This window comes from Oryza sativa, chromosome 1 (genome assembly GCF_034140825.1).
Source record: "Oryza sativa Japonica Group chromosome 1, ASM3414082v1".
NCBI classification, from domain to species: Eukaryota; Viridiplantae; Streptophyta; class Magnoliopsida; order Poales; family Poaceae; genus Oryza; species Oryza sativa.
In genome coordinates, this window is record NC_089035.1 from 4,274,115 (window position 1) to 4,289,936 (window position 15,822).

The following is a 15,822-nucleotide window of genomic DNA, read 5'->3' on the forward strand; positions in this document are numbered from 1 at the left end:
AAGCATGCCCAAATTAAGGTGCAAGGGCAAGGGCAAGGTCCCTCCTTTTTCTCCCCTCTTTCCCCCACCAAACCAGCAGCCATCACCGCATGCGTTACTACGTGTGTGCATGGCCTCCCTCACCATCACCACCAGCAGCAGCCAGCCCAACGTATACTCCACTACTACTACTACTACGTCAGTTACACTCCACCACCGCGTCCGCGTCCGCGTCTCGCCGCTCGCCGCCCGCGCGCGCTCGCGTCTCTCGCCTCGCATGCCAAGTGTGCGCCGCCCGCCGCGCCGCGCCGCGCCCCCTAGCGCGCGCGCGCCTCCTCATGACCAACGTGACCCCACCCACCACCAACCCCCGCTTCCGCGTCACTCCGCTCGCCTCCAAAACCACACCGCGCCGCGCTCGCGCTCTCGCTCTCCTCCTCGCTCTCGCTCTCTCGATCGATCGAATCGATTCCCCTCTCCCGAATCATCCCCTCCTCCTCTCGATCCCCTCTCCTCTCCCCTCCCCGCCGCACGAAACCCTAGCAACCACCGCGCCCGCGCAAGCCAAGATGCCTCTTCCCCGCCGCGCCGCCACCGTGAGGATCCGCCGCGGCCAGATCCACCGCGTCACCGCCATGCCACCGCCGCCGCAGCAAGCCCCGGAGCCGGCCGGGCTGCAACTGCTGCTGCAGCCGGAGGTGGTGGCGCCGAACCACCCGCCGCCCGCTCCACCGGCGCCGGCGGCGGTGCCCGCGCCGCCGCAGCCGCAGGGGGAGGCGAGGTACCGTAGGCCGCTGGTGCGGCTGCAGGCCGTCCCCAACGAGGACCACGTCCCCGACAACTACGGCGACGGCCCCGACGAGCTCGGGATCACGCCGGCGGTGTACCAGGCGCTGGAGCGCCACCTGCCGCCGGATCTCGCCGGCGCCCCCGCCGAGGTGAAGCGCTACTTCATGCGCAGCGTCCTCCGCAACTACGTCCCCTCGCCGTCGCAGCGGATCAGGGTAAGTGTAGCTAGTATACGCGCTTTTACTATTTAGGCGTCTCATTAATTAATTCATTTCATCAAATCAAGCTTCATTAATTTTTGATTCTCTAGCAGCTATAGTCATAAATGCAGTTTAATTTGGCTTCATGTACGTAGTAGTCAGTTTTGCTTATTTACAACTGTTTTAAGTTTAATTAACCATGAGTAGTGTGTCTTGCTATTGCATGCATATGATGAGTTGGATATATAGTGTTAGTGTAAGTACATACGTAGTGTGTGTTGTTAATTAATTAAGATGAATTAATCACGTCGTAACTTATGTATAATCTGGAAACTCGTTTGCAGACGCAGAATCAGAGGGAGTACAGGGAAAGGATCTTGTCCGCATACCAGGTACGTATTTTCTTAAGCATTCATTTTTTTTTAAAAAATGCACTCTTGCACTATAATCAAAATGTATACACGTATTAGATAATATATTATGAATATGTAGATAGGAACTCTTTTTTTTTTGTACATGTAAAAATGCTACTCCTTAATTACATGCTATTTGCCTAGCTAGCTAGCTAAGAAAGTATTATTGCTTGAAATGTGCCATAGACACATTTGAATTAAAAAGTGTGAGCCACACTATTTGCACATTTTATATATAGGTGAACACACAAACTCATAGGTATATCATTTACCCTATAATATGTACACTTACAGATTTTTTTTTTCTTATTGGATATTTTCAAGCCATTACATCCGGAGCTGTACACAAATGATCCATCAACTTTCATCCTACCGGCATTTCTTCAAGCCATAAATGGCAACACCGAAGAAAGCATCACAAGCATAATGATGGAGCCAGCACCGGGAGTGTTTGCATTTCCTATGCTGAAGCCCTCATTCTGCCAGATGTTAATGTCAGAGGTATGTGATTATATTGCAGCATGGAATATCATTTTGGATATATCATGTAGTATTATTTTGCTGCTAATTGTGGACACTAATTAATTAGCTTTGTAAACGTATATATATAAGGTTAAGCAATATCGGTAATGCTCGTGTGGTGTTTATTCTCGCAGGTGAACAATTTTTTGAGGTGGGCACAATCAGCGAATCAAAGGATAATGAGACCAACATCCTTAGATAGGCATGGGAGAGGTGCTGCCCTCTCTGATTTTGGCTTGCAAGAGATGTTAGACAATCTGATGAAGGATTTCATCTCACCAATGTCTACAGGTCAATTACTTGTCTCACAACTTGATTTTCTTGTAGGATAGGAAAGTAGATTAAGATTATGATATTCATGTATCAAAATTTTCCTTTCTTTAAAATGAAACGATTAATGACTTAACTCCTTGATCATGCAGTTCTTTTCCCTGAAGTTGGCGGCAATACACTGGACTCCCACCATACATTCGTTCTTGAGTATGGTGAGGCTGATGGTGCTAGAGGTATGCTATAAACATGTAACCACGCATCTATGAATTAATGACTAGAACTATATATAATTGTGCTACATAACTCCCTTAGTTCATTTTACATTTAAGTTTTAGAATATGTGTTGCCATACTTTGATCATCATATCTACGCTCTACACTATATATCTAGCTAGATTGATGATATAAAAACTATATCAATAGATTTAAAGTGTGAAATAACCTTAATAATATTTTAAATTTTTAATTAGGGAGTACCCTAAATATGTACTTATAGAGATATATATTACATGTCGACACTCAAACCATTTGTGTACATGACATATTACACACACTTTTGATGCAAGCGCATATATAGCTAGGAAGTAATGTTTTACCATCATTTTCACAGTAGCTATGTACTCTCTCTGTTTTTATTTTTTGAAAAAACCAACTACTTCTGCCACATCCAAGTACTATGGAAAAAAAAAAACTAGTGCAGTACTACGTGATAAAAATACATCAATAATTAATTCTATATCTGTGTCTCCTGTAGCTATCGGAAACTGTGCCGCACACACGATCGAGGACATTTTGGTCTTTTGTTGTTAGCACTAAATTTGCATCGGGCTTTTGGAAATCTTTTTTTTTTCTGGGACATATATAGGGGAAGCTATCAAGCTATGCATGTAGAAATTAAAATTGCTGTCCTGAGGTAACATATTAACATGATCAGCTTTTTCTTATATATTCTAAACAACAATTGATGGAGATTGCAGGTTTCCATGTGGATGATAGTGAGGTAACACTAAATATCTGCCTTGGCAAACACTTCACTGGCGCTGACATGTACTTCCGTGGTATACGTTGTGGAAATCATGTTAATTCAGGAACACATGATGAGGTACTGATTGATGTATAATTTGTAAATTAAATTAATTATGCACCCATTTTATTTAGATGCCCATTAATTGCCATGGAGCAATGCAAGTTTTTAGTAAATAAAAAAACTATTTTCTTTTAGTGTTAATGCTGATCATATCATCCAAACCTTTTTATTCCTTTGAGCATTTCTCCTTTAGCCTTAACTTTTCTATTGCTTCAGGGGTTGAACCCCACAAGTCATCTACATCCTCACCTTCCTTGAACTTAGCTTTGTTTCTTTTTCTAATCCATCAGTCAAACAATAACATTTGAATGAGAGGATGCATGCATGGCTATGAATATCGACAAAGGTGTTGACTAAAGCTTGACTGTATTGACGGCCATGATGATCCAGTAATGGTTGGCTGGAAGACATTTAGAGCGAGTAGAAATGTCAACACTATCACAAATACAGAGATCTCTAACAGCTCCATGAAAAAGAAATCCATTTGAGATGGTTCTAACTAGATGTCAAATCACTAAAAATTAATCTGGAATGGGTCGCCCAATATTGAACCCGCCACAAACGATCTTTAATATCTCCTAATTTGCAAATCATTACAGATCAGTGAATAATGAATGCAAAGAAGAGGTTGTTCGGAGCTAATCTTTATGATCTAATGCTTAACCTATAACATGATCATGTAATTCATAATTTCTTGTGCGGAATTTGGTATACGAGAAAGGCGGTGGCTGTCTCGCAGAAGAGGGATGGATGAGACAGAATCACGAGAGAGCGTGAGGGAGGGATGATGACAGTGGGCACGCATGCTAGGGTTTGGGTTTGGGGAAGGAGAGGTCAAGGAGGGAGTAGGAGGTAGCGGGCACCAAGTGCATGAGAGGTGACCCAATCGAGCTATCGTTTCCAGTTGATACGACGACCAATAGCTGATGCGTGCTCGGAATCCTGCCTCCGTGCATGGGGCAATGTTGATAGCGCAAGAGGCGAGCACACCTTCTCAAAATGCCATGTCAGCACTAGCTTGGGGAGGGGGGGGGGTAATCTTCAAAGCCATTAGAACCTCTGTGTAGTCAATTGCCTCTTTTGGTTTTGCCATTGAAGTAGAAGCAGTCTCTCGCAAATATGGTTGCTAGCTTGATGACCATCGTCGCTAGTGGCAGTGATAATTAATCTTGTAGGTGTCAATGTCCCTCCAGGGCATCACCTACATTGCTTGAAATGGCTGTTTGGGTCTCCTCCAGTGCTAGTGAGGATAGGGTTTCATTAGGTTTTCCGAAAGTGGGCTTGCCGTGTGAGAGATTGTCGCTTCACGCACAGGGCCGGTTTCCCCCATTTAAAAAGGCCTTGCGGGGCTTGAGGGCATATTCACAAAGAATGAAACTTGACTCCGATCATGGGGCGTACGTAAGGGAAGTGATCATACGGCTTTGGTTATTCATGCAAGATCTTGTTAGGGAAGTGCACATAATCGTGGGGTGGGCCACTTCCCAAACGTGATTCTCGGGTTAGCCAAGATCAACCAATAGGGAACATGGTTTTCCCCTTCGTTCATTGGTTTAAGCAATAAATGGATTTCGGACTTTCTTACTATTATTATTGTTTTTTAAATGGAGAGCATTATACTTTACTTTATCTTATCACTAAAATAGTAGACAAACATAATAAGAACATACTGCATCCCACATTCCAAATTAACACATGCGTACGAATCAACCGATTTCTACAACACAAAGACAATTGTTAAACACTTTGTTCTTTGTCTACTGGTGTATAGTGGGGGCCATATAAACCGATGAACAAATTAGCAAAAAATGTACATAGCTAGAATTGTATAGAAATTCTAGCTATGTGTGATATTTATCCCTGGCTAGAGGATTGAATGTCTACTATTTAATTCTTTTAGCACTTGTATAGCAGATTTTTATCAGATTAATTAACACATGGAATTTGGATGTCTGAAAAATTTCTGTAAATCTGAAAGTAGGTTTTTATTTATCTATAAGTAGGAAATATTTCCGTAAATCTTCTGTAGGAAAAGTCATGTTAAAAGAGATCATATCTACATCTAATAGGTTTCAAAATTGCATTATTCTAGTTTGCAGATGTGTTTTTGTGCTCATTTCCTTTAATTTTGTTACTGTTAATGCATGATTATGCAAATTAACATTTGACATCTTATTTTTGCCCTTCAATACTTATACGATTCAGGAGTATTTTGTACATCCCAACGTGCCCGGACAAGTCCTGCTGCATCATGGTAGTCACAGGCATGGTGTCTTCTCAGTAACATCTGGACGGAGGGTTAACATGGTCATGTGGTGCAAAAGGTAACACTCAATGTAATATTTTTACCTATATTTTTCTTGTATGTACAGTATGTTGGCTACTTTGTTTAGGTGAATTAATCAATATAGGAATTCATATAGTAGTATGTCCATGTAAAATCATGTCCCTTAGTTTCCAACACTTCTAATAAAGGTGAGATTCCATGAGAAATACCAGCTTTCTTGTAAATTTAATTAACCTGATTGAATTGGCTGTTGTTAATTTCTGGGCTGATCTGGAATCATACATGCATGAAAAACCCTAGTATCACCTCAATTTATCGATCTGTAGCTGAAGTAGTGTTTCTTGTATATACAGCTCAGTGTTCAGGGAGATGAAGAAATTCATGACTGATTTTTCTGGGTTTTGTTGCGAGTGCCAGTTTCAGAGGACGGCAAGACAGGTGCAACATCTTCAGGAATTGACGGTTTGTTACTTAACCCAACTCCAATATATAGAAAAGTAGAAGCGATACATATATACATGAATATTCAGTAAATTGCAAGCATGCAGATGCCATTTAATTTCTGCCAACTCCCCTGAAGTTGGAAAACCAATAATAGCGAGTACATGAAACATTTAATCAGGATAAATATTGATAAACACACTGGAATCAATTTAATCTTATATACTCGCTTTATTTCAGTATAGCCTTGCTAGGATTTTTGTAACACCCCACTTAATTTCCATTAATATATTGGCCATCATAAGATAGCATGATCTTTTACCTTTGCTTCTCTATTCAAGTTGCAAGGCTTAAATATTTTATTTTTCATATGAAACTGTTACATTACAGTTAGTACCTATATATAGCTAACCAGCTTGACTACTACCATTCTGAAATCGTTTATGATCACTTGAAATATGCAGGCTCGTATCTCTATCAGCGGACAGGAGTCAGAAGACGAAACTCCTTAATTAATATCTGTCCGATCGAGTTGGCCGGCCAACCAGTTCCTGAACAATTATGAACAGTGAACAGTGAATAATTAAGAACATGTTGTTATGTATTGCATGCTATACCGAATTTACTAGTGTTTTCAATGTATGTTTGTATGAACCTAGCTACTGGTTCATTGAAAACTTGCTGCAACTGACTCGATTGGAGCTCAGGATTAAACAACTTAGCCGGTTAGAGCCTATGCTTGGTTAATTTTCAGGTTGTGTTTGGTTAATTTTCAGGTTGTTGGTTTGATTTCTTGGGTTATTTTTAGTTTATTTGGTGTATAGTGGAGAGCGGCTGTTGAGTTGCTTGTTGCTCTAGATCTAAGGAGTAGCCACAGGAGGAGAATTCGATTTGGGTGAAAAAGGGTGAGAATACCCATATTTTACGACCGAAACTAAGTCAACAACCACTTCAAGATTGACAAGAGAGAACTGTTTTGCCGCGCTATTAAAAAATTTGCCCCTCCATGAAATGACATGATACCTAGATTATGAGTGATAAAAGGTGCAATCTTCCGATGGCGCAAACAAACAAGATGTAGGTGTAAATTTATGGGATTGTTTTGTCGTTTTATTGATTTGTGGGATATTGAGAGGTACATTTATAGGATAGTTTTGTTGCTTTATTGGTTACTGGATATATCAAGGAGTTGCGGTTGCCCTAATTTATAAGCGACAAAAAAGATTGAAGCAATCTTTTAATGGCATGGACAAGCGAGATGACATGTAGAGTGGATGAAATTGCTCGTATGCTAACACTGGGTGCTCCTTTTTTAGCATAACGGTTTCGCTTACCCATTTAGGCACTAGTCCTTTCCCTTTTTATAAGTCAGTGATTTAGTTAACTACCCACACCGTACGAACACTGCCCATGTACTTGTGAATCCACGTGCTATTTGACTTAAGCATTATTTTCAGCTAGGCCTTGAGCGTACGGGACTAAGTGCACTATCTTTTTTATTAATTATTAATTTGTTTTGGAGTTATTTTGAATATCTTCTGAAATTTGAGTACAAATTTTATACCTTTCATGTGAAAGTTTTGTGCAGAAACTCTCTCTCTCTACACACACACAAATTTCATAAAACCCTAAATTTTAGGGTACACGTGACATAAAACCCCATATATTGTGATTTGTTTCAAATTATCGCAGGTTTTAGGCCAAAATGTTTTATTTTTACGTCAATACTCATATTCCATTATTACATATATGATATTTTAAGTATATATTTACATTGGTAGGATAATAAATTTACACACGCTTCTCTATTCAAGTTGGAAAGCTCAAGTATTTTATTTTTTGAATGTTATTACAGGTAGCTATAGCTAGTCAGCTTGAGTACCATTTTGAAATTGTTGCTCGTATATCTATAAGTGGATATATAGGACGAAGCTGCTCCTTAAATCTTAAATAACTGTTGGAGCCAACCGGTCCGTGTTGCTCCGCGAGCACCAGTATGTTATGAATTCTGGACAATGAGTAACATGTCTTTATGTATTGGATGCTATGAAATACCAAATTTAATTACCAGCATTTTTTATGTTTGTTTGTGTGAACCTAGGTATATATTGGTTTAAAACCTTCTGCAAACTGAGGCGATTGACAGCCAAGAATGAATAACCTAGACCTGTGCTTGGTTAATTTTTAGGCCGTTGGTTTGATTTCTTGGGTTAGTTTTAGTTTATTTGATGCGTAAACCGAAGCATCTGTACATTTAACTAGTAGCTAAGGCTGTGTTTTAAAAAATCATATTGATCTATTTTTGAAAAAAAGTAGCTAATACTTAATTAATTACGCACTAATGGACTGCTCCGTTTTCCATGCGCACTGTGCATATTGCAAACATATGATTCCAAAGACAACCTTAAGTGCAGAAGCTAAGTAAGCGAATGCTGCAACCCTTCCAGCTTGACGAGGTATATAACAGTTTTGCCACGATATTGAGAATTTTGCCCCTCCAAGAAATTATATGGGACCTAATTTATGAGCGACAAAAAGATCTTTCAATAACAAACAATAAGAAGTATAATTTATAGGATATTTTTTATGCTTTAATGTTTATTAGAAATATCGAGTAGTTGCATGAGTGACAAAAATTAAATGATGCAATCTTTCGATGGAACGGACATACGATATGACTTATATATACGATTGAGTTGACACAATTGAAAGGGTTGAAATCAGCGACATAATTGAAGTGATGCCAATTGTACTTTTAAATATTTAATCGTAATAAGATAAAAAAAAACCCCAACCATCTTAAATAAGTTAACCTAATACAAGATATGAAATATATGAATCAGAACAAAAATACCTATAATAAGATTTACCACATTCCGCACTGGAGTAGGTATTTCATATGAAAATGCCTATAATATGATTTACCACATTCCGCACTGGAGTAAGAGTAGTAGGTTGAGGAATCAAATAGTAGATAATAACCGTGGTGATTACTTTTTTTTTTCTCATAGGGACCCCCGTGCAACACAGCAGGTAGGAGAGTATACCAGAATATATCGTGCGGATCATTAGACAAGCCCAACCTCGTCATATCACCGCACTACGTACTACGCAGCCTTCAATACCACCCATCAGTAAAAAGCAAATTTCAGACCAAACAATAATCACACAGGATATATGTCCTAAAAATTCACCAGTCCATGACTTCATATATAAACCATTGTATTACCCAGGAAAACAGTGAGCATTCAGTAACATCAACATCCAGTCCAAAGTCTAAACCATCTTTAGTGATGGTAAGATTGATGCCCAGCACCAGCACCATAGCCATGGCCGGCTCCAAATGTCGCTCCAGGTCCACCGTACAGCACCCCAGCACGGCGCGTGCCCATGGAGCTTCCCGGTGCGAAGTGCGGCCGAGCACCTGGTGCCGGTCCGACAAAACCGGCACGATCGGTGTAGGGGAAAGAGTGGGAGGCCGGGTTCCGAAAAGATGACCCGTAGTTCGAGTTCGAGCCCCTTGAGTACTTGGAGGGAGGGAAGGACTGAGGCCCGGATGCTCCCCGAGCTCGCTTGTTGTTCTGGAATCTGTTCATGCCACTCGGCTTCCTCCTGTCAGCCTTCTCTTTCTCCATCCTTGCGACCTTCTTCCTTATGCCATCGAGGTTAAATGCTGATGTTAGCTGGCATGTCTCGACACACCTGATGATGGACTTGTAGGCGTTGCACTCCGAGTTGTTTGCCTCTTCCTGAGAAAGAAAACATGAGCCCTTCTTTAGTATGAGAGTATACTAATGTAGGACAGAACAAATAACAAAAGATTTGGTGCAAGAGACAAAATACGGTAGAAGTCCATGAAAAGAAATGCCAAGTAAATCCAACACTAGAGATCAGGCTGGACTAGAGATATATAGGCCAACAGCTCTCCAAAATTCTCAACAGCCTTATACTGGGCTGTTATTTGTTAAGAACTCAGGTAAAATACATTTCGAATAAACTGTTAAGAACTGAAGGTAGACCGGGCAGGGTTTCGCAGAAAGTGGTATGCAGGTACTGCTAGCATGCTAAACCTGCTAATATTAAGTCACAAACTGACAGAATCATAGGTGGTTTGACAACGATAGTAGTAATATTAAATCACATATAGACCATAAAAAAGGAACTCCTCGTGCAGGTGGAGGCTTCAAGTAGAGAAAAAAAGGACCTGCCTAAATGAGTCATGCAAAAAGATATGCTAAACAGTAATACATAAGGCCTCTGACTAAATAGAATCATGTGCTAACATAGTAACGAAAAATACCTCTGCCTAAACAGAATCATGCACAAAACAGTAATAAGAAGATATATTGGGATGGAAATGGAATGGAGAGTCTTACCACAACAGAATTTGAATGTCTTCCACCTCTCAGTGCAACCTGAGTCTTGTTAGTTATTCTCTTTATATAAGACTTAAGAAGCGGTACAGGTGGAAATCGCTCAAGCAAACCAGCCTCATGGGCGATATGAATAGCTTCTATCTCATTTCCTGACTTTATGAATTCCTCAATAACATCTGAAACACAAAACCATATTAGTTTTGTCATGTTTTATTTTCTCCAGGTTAAAATAATGCTAACCGTGATAGATGAATTGAAATGACTAAAATTAGTAATTAAATTGTGCGAAGTTCAAAATCAACTCAACAAAAGATTGATATAATTCAAAGTAATTGCAGAAATCACTTTATCACTGGAAAGTAGATATTGGTCAGTAAACAAAGCATCAATAAAAAATGCATTCAAATGCAGCCCATCGATAAAAATAGCAGAAATCAGTTGTGATGGCTTTTAGTTCAAGATAAGATCACGGTATCAACAGCGATAGCAGATATCGCTTGTGAAACTTCATCATTCAAATTGTAGCTCTACATCAAACAAAGCCATGATGAGTTGATCTCTTCAGTAACCTAAATTTCAAGTCCATACTCTTTTAGCAGAGACTATGGAGCCCTATACTTTTGGGGAGTTTCCTCTGCTGGAGAAGGATAGTAGTGAATGAAGATGAATTTTAGATGAAAAAGTAGCCTGTTTTAATGAATCAGTTGCTAGCACACAAAAAGATATTTCATAACTAATAGATTGAGCAGCGGTTCGTATACTGCCTGAAAGGGAATATTTATTATTTGCGTTATATCCTGCCATAAGAAGACCAATAGAAACAATACTTGAAATGGCAATTCATTACAGAGCACCAATGCTAAGACCTTTCGACTCCTAACTAAAGAGGTAGCCACTGAAGTATCACAAGAACAAATATCTAAATAGAAAGAAATTGATGCTTAAGTTGCCGATTTGAAGTAACAGCCCAAATATTTCTCAATCTAGGTATTGACTCAAGATTATTATAATCCTCATATGCAGTAGTACTTTTAATTCTTATTGATATAGTTCATAACCTGCCCTATGATCTCGATTCAACAAACCTAGGATATGTTCTTAAATCAGTTCAATGAAAGCGAAAGCAACAGATAAAAGCAACACACCATTACCTCTGAGGCTATCCTCGAAACCAAGGACGCAAGCGATTCTGGCAAGTTCCCTCCTCCGTCCATTATCAACTAATAGCCGCCTCAAGAAATCTACATCATACCTATCTTTTAGTCCAAATGCAGCAACCATCTGCAGGAATATCTGCACCTCTGCCTGTCCACCCTTCTCTCCCTCCTTCACCTCTCTTCCCGACGCCTTCTTATCTTCCTCGACTTTCCTCTTCTCTACTTCCCCTGTCTTCGCCGCATTGGCCACCTTGGCTTCCGCCTCTCCTCCTTCCTTCTCTACTTCCTCTGGGTCCTCTTCTTCCTTCTCTACCTCCTCTGCATCTGCCTCTTCCTCCGACGCGGGCACCATTTCCTCTGGGTCCTCCTCTTCCTCCTCTTCTTCCTCATCTACATGCTCTTCTTTCTTCTCTGTCGCTGTTGCGTTCTCCACCAAAGGCGCTTCTGTCATCTCCACCTCATTGTTATCCGGTGCATACAATTCCATCTTGATCCCAAATTTCTCTGACCAATTCTTGGCAACTCCGGCCGCCCTCTCAACCAGCGTATCTCCTATCTCCGGCGGCTTCCGGCCATCGGAATCAAACAACGAGCGCAGCAGTATGCCGAGCACCCAGAACTGGTCCTCACCTGCACCATCCTCCGCGGCCAAGAAGTCGGCGAGGGCGTCGAGCACGAGGCGGGGCGGGTCGACCGACGCGGCGACGGCGGGGCCGACCTCCTTCCGGACGGCGGCGAGCTCCCGCCGCCGCGCCGCCATGAAGCGCCACAGCGCGGGGGCGTCCATGCGGCCGCACATCCACCGGAGCGCGCCGCGGACGTCGGCGGGCGGGGGCTCCGCGGACCCGGCCTCCGCGACGGCCGCGGACAGCGCCGCCTCGGCCTCGGCGAGGCGCGCCGGGACGGCGGCCTCGCGGGCCTCGAGCGCCGCGAGGGACTCGGAGGTGGAGGCGCCCGCGGCGGCTAGGGCGTCGTCGAGCGACGCGGAGCGGGCGGCGAGGTCCTCGTCGAGCGAGGCGAAGTGGGCGAGCGCGCGCGACCAGGCGTCGTGGCAGGAGGCGAGGAGCTGCTGGTGGGAGTCGAGGTGGGCGAGGAGGCGCCGGACCTCGCCGGCGGCGGCGGCGGAATCGCCGGTGGCGGCCATGGCGGTGAGAGCAAGCAGGTTGGGTTTGGATTGGAATCGGGGCGGCTCAGATGTGGGTGGAGATGGAGGTGGGCTTTCTATTGGGTTTTAATTGGGCCATAATGGACTTGTGCAATATTTAATGGGCTTTCTGTTGGATTTTTATTTGGGCCTTGGTGGTGAGACGGACCAAAGCAGGTTTGGGTTTGGACTGAATCGGGGCGGCTCAGATGTGGGTGGAGACGAAGGTCTTGTAATAAGTTCACTTTGGGTCCCTCTATTTGTCGACCATTGACCACAAAACCGGGTATGACCCGTCCCCCAACTTACGAAAACCAGACAAACGAGGTCCATAGGCGGTTTTGATAGTGGTTTTGGCTGACATGGTGCCTACGTGGCTTGTTTGACTAGGTCTCCATCACATGTGGCACTGATGTGGAGCTTACGTGACAAATATATCTACGAAAAATAATAAAAAGCGTGGCCCCATATGTTCGCTGCACACAAAAAAAAAATTTAAAATGGTGGGGCCCACACGGGCCCCATGTCAGCCTCACTCCTCTCTCCTTTCCTTTCCCCTCTCTCCTTCCTGGACAGCGGACGGCGCGGGTGGGCGGCGCAGCAGGCGAGCTCCGGCAGCGGCGGCGGGCATGGTCGGCGCCGCCCCCCGACAGGAGCGCCGCGTACAGCGCGGCGTAGGCGAGCAGCCACGCGGAGTTGGAGAAGTTGAGGCACGCTGCACGGCCGCGGAGAGCGGGCATGGCGGCGTCGTGCGCGCGCGTGACGGTGTCGGCGCCGTCGAACTGCCGAGCCAGAGCCTGCAGCCGCGGCGCCCCAGCACGCGGACCTCGCACACCCACCGCCCCGCGCACATCTATCGCGCTCGCCGGCGACCGCTCGAGCAGGCCAGAGGGGCGGCGAAGCGGGGGTGAGCGGACATCGTCGCGGCCGTCGACCTTGCCGGGTGGTAGAGGAGCGGCCGTCGACCTTTCACATTTTTTTGGTAAGTCAGACAACGAAGAACTAGAAATGAACAAAAGGGATTTCATAGCTATGCTGAACCTTGACCCACTTAGGAAATTCATAATCAACTAAAATTTTCCTTTTCTTTTCCACTTCAATGTTGCAAATCATCAATAAGAATCAAAATCATAGACAGTATATTCCTCCCTTTATTACTAGTTACGAGTAGTAGTACAATCGCTCAGCGGCGACATGAGGGATAACCAAAGCGGTTGGCTTCAACAGCGCCGGACGAAATCGGTCACGACGGCGAGCTCCTTGACGGCATTGTCGCAGTTAGGGATGAAAACGGATCAAATACGGTCGGAAACTAATTATATCATATTCGTTTTCATTTTTTTTTTCGGAATCGAAATCGGATACGGATACCCGGATATGAAAACGGAATCGAATATTATCGAATACAAATATGGAGCAAATACGAAACGAAACGAATACGGTGACGAATATTAATCAGAATATAAAGACCCCTCAAACTAAGCATCACAAATCAACGAAGAAATATAACTCATTATTTTTTCTAATAGGACATATCAATATTTTCAAAATTTAGCAATTAATAATAAACAACTACAAACTTGCACACACTGATATTATGAAATACCATCCATCATCATGTGAAGTGAAAAGGCAAAGCACTACTAGGCATGCCAGATACTGTCAACCAATCTTTTTAGTCTAAACTCTGAAGTCTGAACCACAGTTTTTTTTCAACTGAAAACACATGTAAAATTCATAGAGCATGGTAAAGCCACAGCTGCAGCCTGCAGAACAAACTACCGCAAGGCACAAGCCTATTTATGATATAATCACACATGAATACACAATCATTAACACAAACGGCGGCGACGTTGGCTTGGCCCGGCGGCGGCGTCGCCTTGCCCCTGCGGCGGCGATGTGGCAAGCCAGAGGGCTCGGCAGGCGAGGAGGCGATGGGGCGCCGCGGCGGCGGCGTTGGCTTGGCCCGGCGGCGGTGATGTGGCGCGTGACGGCGCGAGGAGGCGATGGGGCGCGGCAGAGCCGGCGTTGGTTGCTCCGACGGCGGCGATGTGGCGACTGGGCGAGGAGGCGATTGGTCCCGACGGCGGCGGCGGCTTGGCCCCGCAGCGAGGAGGCGACGACGGCTTGGCCCCGCGGCGGCGCCGACAGGGCACGCCGGCGGCGGCGCCGGCCGATGAGGAGGTGAGGAGTGCGCCTGTGGGACTCTGTCTGGGACTGGACAGTGGGAGACTGGGAGTGGACTGGATCTGAATGGATGGAGAATTGGAGACTTCTAGGGTTTCTTGTAAGTCAGATATCCGGTGAAAAAAACCGGATAGTTTCCGACTATTATCTGATTCCGACGGATATCACCTATATCATATTCATTTTTGTATCTGCAAAAAAATATCTGTATTTGTTTCCGTATCCGAAAATTTTCGAATATATCCAACCGAAACAATCTGTATCCGAAAAATGGTCCGGTCGGTCGGAAATTATCCGAATCACTTTCAACCCTAGTAGCAGTTGGGCTTGGGCAAGAAGAAGATTTCAACCCTAGTAGCAGTTGGGCTTGGGCAAGAAGAAGACATGGCCCTCGCCCTCGGTCTCGTGGAACTCCAGCTCGCCGTCCCACTCGCACTTCTTGATCCCCTCCGCGTACGAGCGTGCCCTCTCCACGAACCAGTAGTGATCCGCCGTGGTGACCAGGACGCGGCTGGCCCTGAGCTGCCTCCACTCCTCCGGCACGCCAACGAGTTGACGCACGGGCGGTCGAGGCCGAGCTTGCCGGCGCTGGCGAACTCCCACGTGCCGTGGAACGAGCCGCGGTAGCCGGCGTCGGTGGACTCGCCGCCCAGGGGTCCTTCCCCTAGAAGTAGAGGTCCACATGGGCCCACCATTTATTATTATGTGTGTGCAACTGACACGTGGGTCCCATGGGTTATATTATTTTTTGCGGTTCTAATTGCTACATAAGCGCCACGTCAATGACACGTTGGACAAAGACCTAGTCAAAATGAGCCACGTAGGTGCCACCTAGGGATAAAACCGGAGCGGATAGTTTCCGTCCGCTCCGGATAAAAACGAATACGGATACCTCTCGGATCGGATAATTCTCGGATAGTTCGGATACGGATACGAATACGGATATTTTCTCTCGGATACGAATACGA

General features: G+C 44.3%; 2 protein-coding genes across 3 annotated transcripts; one reads left to right on the forward strand and one right to left on the reverse strand.

The window, feature by feature from the left end:
• Positions 1-306: 306 nt before the first annotated feature.
• Positions 307-6,737, forward strand: LOC9271331 (2-oxoglutarate and iron-dependent oxygenase domain-containing protein ICU11). Of its 2 annotated transcripts, none has more exons than XM_015786481.3 (9): positions 307-983; positions 1,313-1,360; positions 1,706-1,882; positions 2,038-2,194; positions 2,326-2,409; positions 3,153-3,277; positions 5,468-5,586; positions 5,967-6,011; positions 6,455-6,681. In XM_015786481.3, exons 1-8 carry the CDS (start codon positions 318-320, stop codon positions 6,007-6,009), a joined length of 1,419 nt encoding a protein of 472 aa, XP_015641967.2. In that variant the 5' UTR covers positions 307-317; the 3' UTR covers positions 6,010-6,011; positions 6,455-6,681. The 2 variants fall into 2 exon arrangements, with proteins under 2 accessions (XP_015641967.2, XP_015641960.2); XM_015786474.3 differs by having other exon boundaries at positions 312-983; positions 5,903-6,011; positions 6,455-6,737.
• A 2,429-nt stretch (positions 6,738-9,166) lies between these two features.
• On the reverse strand, positions 9,167-12,715 carry LOC9267183 (FRIGIDA-like protein 4a). The gene is made up of 3 exons (XM_015761780.3): positions 11,518-12,715; positions 10,367-10,542; positions 9,167-9,739 (listed from the first exon to the last, which is right to left on the reverse strand). The coding sequence occupies exons 1-3, from the start codon at positions 12,665-12,667 to the stop codon at positions 9,278-9,280; spliced, it is 1,788 nt and encodes a 595-aa protein (XP_015617266.1). The 5' UTR covers positions 12,668-12,715; the 3' UTR covers positions 9,167-9,277.
• Between the last annotated feature and the right edge of the window lie 3,107 nt (positions 12,716-15,822).

Bases quoted from the DNA above. Each gene is read 5' to 3' on its own strand.
- LOC9271331 (XM_015786474.3), top strand. From the start codon at position 318: ATGACCAACGTGACCCCACCCACCACCAACCCCCGCTTCCGCGTCACT. The intron at 1,883-2,037 runs GTATGTGATTAT...TTATTCTCGCAG, and splicing joins GCCAGATGTTAATGTCAGAG to GTGAACAATTTTTTGAGGTG. The intron at 5,587-5,902 runs GTAACACTCAAT...TTGTATATACAG, and splicing joins ATGGTCATGTGGTGCAAAAG to CTCAGTGTTCAGGGAGATGA.
- LOC9267183 (XM_015761780.3), bottom strand. From the start codon at position 12,667: ATGGCCGCCACCGGCGATTCCGCCGCCGCCGCCGGCGAGGTCCGGCGC. The intron at 10,543-11,517 runs GTAATGGTGTGT...TTTGTGTTTCAG, and splicing joins TTTCGAGGATAGCCTCAGAG to ATGTTATTGAGGAATTCATA. The intron at 9,740-10,366 runs GTAAGACTCTCC...TTTCTTTCTCAG, and splicing joins GACATTCAAATTCTGTTGTG to GAAGAGGCAAACAACTCGGA.